Source organism: Aplysia californica, unplaced genomic scaffold (assembly GCF_000002075.1).
Source record: "Aplysia californica isolate F4 #8 unplaced genomic scaffold, AplCal3.0 scaffold00025, whole genome shotgun sequence".
Lineage (NCBI taxonomy): Eukaryota > Metazoa > Mollusca > Gastropoda > Aplysiida > Aplysiidae > Aplysia > Aplysia californica.
This window is the reverse complement of record NW_004797295.1, coordinates 1,121,746-1,132,161: the sequence shown is the minus strand read 5'-3', so window position 1 is coordinate 1,132,161 and position 10,416 is coordinate 1,121,746. Positions and strand designations below refer to the sequence as shown.

Below are 10,416 nucleotides of genomic sequence, written 5' to 3'. Positions count from 1 at the left end.
GGGGAGATGAATTTCAATAATTTTCAATAATTTTTTGGCTAGCTCTATTCGGACTCGAGTCCGCTTAATTTTTTTTTATCTATTCAGACTCGGGTCCGAAAAAAATGTTTTATTTATTGGGACTCTGTTTCTAAGTGAGTTACATAAGTGTAAAGAGGTTAGGGCTACATGATGTATTATATAACTACCGTCTGGGAATTTTACGTAAAACCAGAATTAGAACTAGAATTACCTACTAGGACTGTGTAATTGTGCCAAAAGACTGCACTCTCATTGCCCAATGGCAGTGTCTAAGTAGGCTACATGGTAACCGACAACTCAGGGTCTTTCCATCACCTCTAGCCAACAGATAATTATTTCCACCATCTGTCTTTCCACATGTTTAATTTCATTTTGCTGTGTGTTATAGTTTCTCTGTAATTAATTTAAAATATCTCATCGCACAAAATCGACAGCGGTGGCCTCTCCCCAATTCCTCTTCCCCCAGCAAGCTGAGAGTGCGAGATCGCTGTGCACATTCTCATTGGTCGACATAATTAACTTTGCCCCTGGCAAGGTCAACTCAACTTGGTTGTTCTGTTCATACTAATGATGCCGGGAGGACCAGCTAGATAGATCTAGTAACTGGATATTAAAGCTCACGTCTTGATTGTTATCATTATTTTAAAAAAAATTTCATAAATGATTGAAATATTTAGGAACAACGGTCGCAAGTTGGAACAGACGTCAATGGCGTCATGCTGGACTCAATTCAGAGTCTGAATATAATGTTTGTCTAAATTGGACTCGAATCCGAATAGTCACTTCGTAATTTTTTAGTTCTCTAGAGTTCTAGAATCTAAAAGATTGATCTTTGGAAGATACAAAATTGAAATATAAGGCAAGATGACGGGTGGAAGGGAGGGTGTCAGGGTTTCCTGATGAATTTTGGGAATTCAAGCGGACATGGTTCTTAATAAGTTGTATTGATTGCTGTTGAATTACAGTTGAAATATGTATATTGCCTAAGATGGCAGTCCATTGCCAAGGAGAAGAGCGGTTATCTTAGATAGGTGCACATCTTGGGCAGAACAGATGAAAATGTAGAAAACAAACCTTTCCCTGCTTAGGTCCCTGCCAGAGGCTGTCTCAATCTTGGGACTACCGTAAAGCCCATTAAAAGTTTTCTTTCTTTTGAAAGGAGGCAGAAAGAGGGGTTTCATGGCTGCTGTGATTGTAAAATCAGATGAGGAAGACTGTGTGCAAGGGTAAAACAAACTGAAATGTGTCAGACGAAGAAGACTACTAAATCAATGCAATGCAAAAACAAACAAATATATGATTTGCCACTACTTGGTAATCAAGTGACAGTTCTGTAGCAAGTGCATGTATGACATCCGTTACCTTTTGTGTGTAGCCAAAGGATGGATTAATTGTGGTAGAGACTGTTGGATTTATGAAGGTTCATTTGCTCTCATCAGAAGCTGAAAATTTGTCACCCCCCGGGGCAGTGCCACTGACTGTAGTGTCTTTAGGCCATTCCCAAAAGGGGGGGGGGGGTCATTTCTCGTTCAAGCGTAGAATTGTATATGGGCTGACTCATGTCACGCTAATAACTGTGCCTGATCTACAACGGGGAACTGCTGCTTTTCCTTTCCTGATCCTTACTATTGTTATTTTCCTCTACTTCTTTTGTATGTTTGTCACTCTCTTGTGACCTGCTATTTTGGGGTGCCTTTATAGTCGAAGCAGACCTTGTGCTGTTGAAGCTAGAGAGGTGAGCAGTCTAAGTCTGATTCCCTATAAAGACTTCTCTGTTGACACCCACCCTTTGGCGCTCATGCAGTTGCGAGCGCCGTAAAACCCTCTACTATTAAAATTATTTTTTAAAAAAAGAAGAAAATTTTGTTACCAACTGGTCCACTTAGGTAAACAGTGGGAGGAACCAGTAACCCAGTGCTAGTCAATGAGCAGTTCAGTTATAGGAAGGGCTAACAATCAAGACAGATGAATGGATTTTAAAGGCTTGTTCACAGCATCAGGGGCCGATAAAATTTATGACACTGTGTTGGATGATGAGAGATTAGCGTGGCCAATTCATATTGGACATATTTTTTTAGGGTGTTGGATGACAAAAATATAGCAGCCATGGCTGCATTCAACAGATTGTTGTCTTCAACAGTTCCATTTATAAAAAAAACCCAAGGGGGAAGTGACTGTATGGACAGGTTTGACTCTCTACATATTTTTTTAAAGCTGTGCATAATACAATGCATTTTCTGTCATAATTGCCCAACTTTGCACACCTTAACCTCTCCATCTTTTGATTTTTTATCTTCCACAGAAGTATGCTGAGTTCTTTGTTCAGCTGAACAGAACATGGCACTGAATATGGATAACCTGACTTCTTATAGTTTATGATGACTTAAATATTTGAGACATAAAAGAATAGCAAAAATGTCTAAATACCAGTATAGCAAGTTAGTGATGGAAAAGTATCTGAGGCGTTCATTTTATGATGCTGTTCTTGAGCTTTATGAGACAGCTCAAGGCACTCGCATCATTTCAGTTAGTCTGGAAGGAAATTTGTCTCTGGTGGTGAATAAAGATGAGAATTTCATTATCAAACTGAATGAGGTAGCTCAGAGAGCAGATGATAGGGAAGAGCACCACCAGAAATTCAAAGAGGAGGAAAATAGCTCAGGTGTGAAGTTAGAGGAAGAACTGCCGTACCAGGATCGGTATGTAGTGAAGAAAGAGGAAGAATTTTTTCAAAGCGCCTCCTCCCATCAAAGTTCTTCAAGTCTTGATACTGAAGCAATGATGAATTTTGAGAATGCTACACAGAAAGAGCCTGATAAATTTGCTAGTCAGACCGAGGATATTGGAACTGTAGCCAAGACTGATAATTTTCTAGACATGCAGAAAAACAAGTATATAGAAGGTGTAGATGACAAGGCAGTAGAATATAAAGAAAGCGATTCTTATGACAAGTCCAGTGAAGGAGAAAGTGATTCAGAAGAAGAGGATATTGAGGCTCCCATGATGTACCAAAGTCAGTCTGGAATGTTGGGAGATATGTCTCAGAATGTCACACATGGAAAAGTGGATTCTGAAAACACAGCTAGTGAAGAGATTTGTTTCTTGCCAGTAGGGCAGGTGGATGAGTTTAAGAGGAAGGCTGAGCTGAATGAAATGAATGATCAGGAAGAATCTGACGCGGCTGGGAAAAAGTCACCCCGAAAGAGAAGGAAGACATCCTCTTTGGAAGGAGATGAGGAAGGCATAAAGAATGGAGACAAGGAGAAAAATACTGCATCCGGGACAAGTAGTAGTGATGATGGAAATAACGGTGGACTGCAACTGCTTCCTCATACTGGTGAGTAATAGAGATACAAAAGCAGCCTAGTGATAAAGGGTGTTTTTTAATTTTTTAAATTTTGTACTTTCTGTTTTTAAATACACTCATTGTTGCCTTGTGGGGAAATCGGGCGCTGGTCAAAATAATGAAATCGAAGAAACCAACATTTTCTGCCCAATTGGCAATTTTTACCATTTGTTTTGTTTTTGGCTCAGCATCTTTTTTGTGTCTATTTAAAAACACATTCCTGCTTGAATTTTACTGAAAAATGTTGATCAAAGGCACCAAAAATATAAATTTGCCGTTTCCAAGGACATTACAGTTTAGGTTTGGAAGTCACCAAGCTTGGGTGTCCATTTTCTCACTAATTTTACCTCTGACACTAGGCAACACCCAGTTTTGTAATGACAAATATCTGTGTACAGTAGTCTCTATCTAAACGCACGGTGCTCATGAAGGCTCCTAAGCATGTGTTTACACGGAGCATGAGTTCACATGAACCTTTGCAAAGGGAGGAAGGGACACAGTCATTTCACTGCCTTGATATTCTAGGGCGGTGGAGATCACCTTGGGCCGATAATGTGACGACACGTGACTGTTTTGTGAAGGATTTCCTGACAGGGGTTAAGTATACAAAGGCGTTGAATGGGGGGGGGGGGGGGGGAGAAAGACAGACTCAATGTAATGAATATGCATGATAAAACGTCGGGAACAGATAGCCTTAGAGGAAACTGTTGGTGATAGTCACAGTCATAGAGACGAGGGTCCAGCCATGTGGCTTTCCAAATGACCACCCCGACCGTAAATTCAGTGAGGACATCAGAATCATAGATCTCTGAATTCAGAGAAGCATTTCTTTTGTGATTCATTGAACAAGTACATTATAAGTTCTTCGAGCGCCGCTGATTAGGCTTACTTGGCTAATCTTAACAATCCTATAGAGGCCTGTCTTGTGTTTTACGGCATTCACGCGTGTTGCGCATCAGGCCTAGGTCTAACTAACATTACATGCAGTCACCCAAACATCAGTCAGAAACCTTCTCTCAAAGATGCATTTCCAGCAACCAATAAAAAAATATTTCAGTCTCCCCGCCCCCAACATTTCACCGACCAGCCCTAGACCTATGCGTCTGTGGAAAGTTGGATGTGAAAACGCTGTCCATCACTCTCTTTGTTGGGCGTGAGGGGCACTCTCACCAAACATCCGGTTTCTAGGCTTGTCTTATGCAAGCTGTGCAGGTTGTAGTGAAAACTTCCCCTTGTCAAGCTTAAAACCGGGTGCCCATTACAGCTTGATCGGGCCGGTCCCATCTGTAGTGGGCACCCCATATAACCTGTCAGTGTGTTTTGCGGATTGGAGCGTGCGTTTAGAGGGAGTGACAGTGCGTTTTTACGTCTAAATTATATAGTAAAAAAACCTGTCAGATGACGAAAGTGTGCTCTGAGCGGAGCGTGCTTTTGTATTGCGTGTGTTTAGGCAGAGACTACTGTACTTGTAATCAGGATAGATGGGTATTTTTTTACATCAAAGGCAAGGAAAATTTACAGACTTTAAGATTATACCAATAGCTCCATATATGCCCCAAAATATAACTATTTACTTTCCAGTCATGGACTTCTCTGAATTGATCTTGTATGAAAGTTGTAAAAATGACAAATGCATAAAAAAAATAGTTATACTTTTTTTTAACCAATGGCAGTTCAAACAAAAGAAAAACCGCTTTTGAACATTATTCCTCAAATTGCATTGTTGAAAATTTGGTAAATCAGCTCATGATTTGTCTTGGAAGTTTAAATGTGAAGGTGTTGATTTGATGATGATGTTTGGCTTTAATATCATAATTATACTTTAACAAAATTTTCAGTTCACTGTTTGACTGTTTCTGAACCAAAATAGCTACTCCGGTAAGTTTTAAAAGTTGAGGGGTGCATACATCCATTGTTAGGAATTAGAAAAATATTAATTCATCCTATTTTCTCTCAGCAACTGGTCCCATCATCATAGAGGAGGAAGAGAATGTGTCTGGGACTATGGCAGAGTCACAGGTGGCCCAGCTGGCCATGTTTCAAATGCGAGAACCCAACATGGGCATGTTCCGTCAGCAGGACCTGGAGGAGCTGGCTCGTCAACAGCAGCAGTGGACCATGGTGGCTTACCAACGCAGCATCATGGAGAAGTCTTACCTGCAGCACCAGATGCAGCAGTACCAGCGTGATACTGAGAGACTGCGCTGGGAATATGCTGCGCAACAGCAACGGGAACTGGCACAAACCTCGAGAGAATATTCGTCAGATGAAGCTGAGAAGCTGTACAGACAGGCTGCCCAGTCCCAGAATGCTGCTGCAGAGGCTGCTTTACTAGCTACAACTGCACTGGAACAGGCGAAGAAGAGTGCGAGAGAAGGCGGGGGTGAGGAGCTGGGGACTAGTTCTGAGAAGTTGTCGTCTCAGTATGTTCGTCTTCTTGGAGAGGAACATGGGGCATCTGCTACTCTTGAGGCAGATTATGAGGAAGGTGAGCTTAGGCCTGAGTCGCACACCTGTGTCTTGTGTGGTGGAAAGTTCATGTCCATGGATTTGCTTGTCCGCCACATGGAGAAGCACCGCATCGCCTTTGAGCGTTCCTGTTCTGTGTGCCAGTCAGGCACATTGACAGGTAACATGCTTCTCCTGCATATGGAGGCCTCCCATGGTCCCGAGACCAGCTTCCCACTACCCTCTGCTCCGACTGCTACTGCTAGTTCTACCAGTGCTGCTCCGGCTATCTCTGCTGCTCCCTCCACACCATCGGTCCCAGGGACTATAGCTGATTTTTCGCAGTCCTTTCCAGGAGCTCTTCAAGCTAATTATGCTTCCCATGTTGTGCCTGACGGAGCTTCTGGCATGAAGCTTCCCCAGTTGCCCCAGTCCCCAAAACATGGAGACGACAAAGTGATTATTGAAGCTCATGAAGGTGTCTCTAATTTAGGTGTAAAATCTGAGTCGGAGGAAAGTTATGATTACTCTGGTGCTTCTACATCCAGGGTTGGAGAAGCTGAGGTGGATCCTGAGTCTCTTCAGATGTCGCAAGATAATTTCCTTGGTCTACCATCCCAGTTCTACCCTCTGATTGGCTGTCAAGTTTGTGGGGAGAAGTTTGCTCTGAGTGAGGCCCTTGACCGACATGTTGAAAGTCAACACAAAGATACCATCTGCACATATGCCTGCAAGCCATGTTGCCTCTCGTTTCACTCGCACATGGAGTACAGTAAACACATGACGCGGCACGAGACCTCCTCCACCAACCTCAAGTGCAGCCACTGCCTCAAGTCCTTCAAGTCTGTGAAACAGCTGCGGCTGCACTATGTGGCGGCTCATGCCTGCTGCCACTTCTGCGAGTACTGCCGTGCAGGTTTCCCAGATGCCATGTCGCTGCAGCTTCATGAACAGCTTCACACACTGGACCCAGAGAAGCTGACATTTCGTTGTGACATCTGCAGCAAGGCGTTCTACACACAGTCTCAGTGCAGTGCCCACAAGCGCACTCACAAGGATGAAAAGGCCCATGCCTGTGACTTGTGTGGAAGTGCTTTCTTTAAGCGTGGAGATCTGACAAAACATGTTCGCACTGTTCATTCACCTAGCCGCTTGTTTTCCTGTAAGTTTTGTGGTAAGAAAGGCACTCGTATGGATAATATGAGAAGTCATGTAAGATCACATCATAAAAATATGACACGTGACCAGATCATTAATATGATCGAAGTAATTGAATAACTGCCTATTTTTCTGTTTGAGATAAACATCAGTTTGGTGTTGGTATAAGTAATGATGGAGAGGACAGTTCATGAATGTAGATCTTCTACCATTGAAAGTTGCTTGTAAGGGATAACATGTAAAAAGGGCACTAGTTCATTTAGATTGTGGGATTCCCTTGTGGTCACTGTTGTCATCACAGTACTCTTAATCTTTGTCGTTTCAAATCTTAGATTTTATTTTGAATGTCTTGAAGACTGAATTTTCACTACAATGTTTCTGGTTTATTTAGAGTCTGGACTAGTTCCCAAATTGAAAATTGTCACCTTCAAAGCTGTTTGGAGTGAAATAAGTATTTAGATTGCCACAAAGATCAATTTGATCAATAGTTATATAGTTCCCACCTTCTCTTTATCATTTCACTGTACACAAATATAATGAAATGTAAAAATGTCAGGTTGGACTTTGGATGTTGCTATTTTCTACTTTCATGTTTGATGATGTCTTTCAAATTTTGCTGAGTATCCTAGATTGTATGTCATATTCTGTATCTCACAGATTTTTTTTCCCATCCCTTATTGCTGTAGACTCTTGCCATCAGCGAGTGTAGAACAGTTTTTGATTTTAATGATAATACATAGTGTGCTTTTGTATTTATCATAACTAAACTTTTTGGCAGACTGAAGCCATTATTCATTTGATAATGCTTGAAATTGTCAGTGTATTATATTAGTCGTATGATAGTAACAACAAAAATTTGTTTTTACTAATTAAGACACGATAACATTGCTTTCTCAGCATTACAATGCAGGTGGAGTTAATATTTATGCTCCTTTTGATCATAGTATAAGTCAGCTTTTTTTCTGTCTGATGTGATAAGTGATGGTGCAGTATTTTTCCTCCCATAACTAAGCCCAATCATATTTTTGCATTTCAGCATTTCATATAAGAAAGAGCATAGTGAATTGTAAATACTTGTGACTCCTGAAAATCAAATGATGTTTAGCCACAGTGTTGCTCTGTGATCGATACCTGTAGTTTTTTTTTTCTCCACTGTCTGTGATTGTGATTGGAGGAGGCCTCCGGGTGCTTTGGTTTGATTGATAAAGTTTTGAGCATTGATTGCTTCCATCCTTTGGCTTGTGGTATCCGTGACAATTTAACAGCACATTTATTTACAAGTCCAGTGCTGCACTTGAGGAGGTTGCAATAATGTTGGTGCAATGTATGTGTCCTTCTTTTCATTTGTGGAATGAGCCATGATCAAATTGTAAGTCATTGACATCCTGTTTGTAAATTTTGAGTGATAACAAACTTAAGATAAAACTCCTATATATGTTGATGTTTCTTCTGTGACATGTTTCAGAGGTGGCTGATAAAGTCACATGGTTATTGTTTACACCTATTTAGTTCACATGTTCTCTTTAGCCTTTCTTTTATTTTGAATTCATGTGATTTGTATTCTGATTAGTAGCTTGACAAAAAATTCATCTGATGTGCCACAAAAAGAAAACAAAATTTTGTTTTAAGAAGTGTTTTTACCACCTGAAAGGCTTTCGGTTCAATGGTCTCTCTGGATTTGGGTAGGTAAAGTAGTGTCTGTAAAGGAGTGGGTTGAAAAGATGCTTCTGTTATTTGTTTTTGTGATTGATGACTTGATTATTTCGAACACTTTTGGACAAATCAAGACCTCCAACTTCTTTATAGAAACTTGTTTGAAACAAATGGTAAAGGTACCTTATTTGAGGGAAAGTTGCTTTAAAATGCGGGTGGGCAATGTTTTTAAAAAAAATGAGACTGCATTTCTGGTTTTTATTTTCTCTTTAAAACAAGGGCATTTTTTAAAAATAATCGTTTCATAGCTTGAGCTTGAGTTCTAAAAAAAAGCTATGATACAGCTATGAGAGCGAAATTTGTATGTGGTGCCAGTGGTTGCATTCAGGAATGAGCATGATAACTTTGCATCATTGGAAAATGTTTTTACTTTTATGTGTAGCATAGGTAAAGTCTCTTCCCTTTGCGTGTGCAGAGTTTTTTAAATTTGAAAATTAAGAATGGGTATGATTAAGTAAATGCAAATAAATCATGTATATAATCTAGAGATGGAAAAGGACGACATTATATAATTAGAATGCACTTTTATCATTTAAGCATCAATGTCTCTCAAATCACTAGTATTCCATTGACTGCGAGGGAAATGTTAACGTTTGTCTTCATTTTGAAAAGTAAGCCAAGCCTGCAGAGCTGGCTTTCAATTTGATAGTTTGCAATTGTCTGACTGATTCAAAATAAGCTTTGCCCATTGATCAACATTTTTATTGATCCACATGTGTAAAGCTTATGAACTTCCCAGAAACATCTTTGCGTGTCCCTTTATGATAATTATGTACACAGGTTTTGACTTATTTTTCACAACCCCATTGATGATACACTTCAGCTTTTGTAGAGGTGATACAGCAGTAGCTTTTGTCAATTAGACTTTGGTGAGAAGGATTTTTATGTCGAATCATGTTTAAGAAATTGTGCAAAAAGTCTCTGTATTTGGCAGTAAATGTAGCTTTTGTCAAATTTGTGTGCAGTGCAGAGACCATCAGGTTCAAATCACTTTACTTTGCAAGATCATCTTGAAAATACAGTGGTGTCAACAGCGACCAAGATGGTAACCACCACCTAACAGCAACCTAAATTTGTATAATGGAATTTTCCTAAAAATAATTCCTTTTAAGAGCAACCTTGGCTGCTATAAATTGCCTGACAATTTTTTTTTTATACACCTCAAAAAAACAGTATGAACTCTGAGACTGATCTATAATTTCTGTACATGTGCATCTCTCTTCTCTTGTATATTTACTCACACTCACACTACCTGCTCGGGCCAAATATACACTACTGTCAGCACAGGAGCTTAGTTCACACCTTCTCACCAAGGGTCACCTTCCTTCAGAACAAGAGTATCCTGGCCTAGGAGGTGGGAGGAATCTCGGCCTCTGTGTGTAACATTACTTTGCATGAAAAACTCCCCACTGATCACAGGCAAAAATTAAACTTTTTTACATAAAGGAGGTCCTAATGTGTGTTCACAAACTTCTCTTTCAAGCAGGTTGCCCCCCCCCCACATCCGGGCTAGAAAAACTTGTGGGTTTGGGTATGTCGGAAGAAGGTGGATCCCCCCCTCCCATCTCTTTGAAAATTCAGTTTGCAGCAATCAAGGCTTGATTCCAAAGGGACGTTGCTGTTAGGTGGACACCCCTGTATTGGTTTGTAATTGTACTTATGTTATACATAATGACATAAAATGAGACAATGTTTTGGATTCTTATTGAACATTTTACCATCATCACAAC

General features: G+C 40.3%; 1 protein-coding gene across 1 annotated transcript in view; it reads left to right on the top strand.

The window, feature by feature from the left end:
* LOC101850931 (transcription factor E4F1) overlaps positions 1–9,856 on the top strand; it is a 12,336-nt gene extending 2,480 nt beyond the window's left edge. Inside the window, exons 2-3 of the mRNA XM_005091036.3 lie at positions 2,324–3,358; positions 5,325–9,856. Coding sequence (XP_005091093.1) covers positions 2,437–3,358; positions 5,325–7,093 — 2,691 coding nt within the window. The 5' untranslated portion in view covers positions 2,324–2,436 and the 3' untranslated portion in view covers positions 7,094–9,856. The remainder of the gene's footprint in view (positions 1–2,323; positions 3,359–5,324) is intronic.
* Positions 9,857–10,416: the final 560 nt, after the last annotated feature.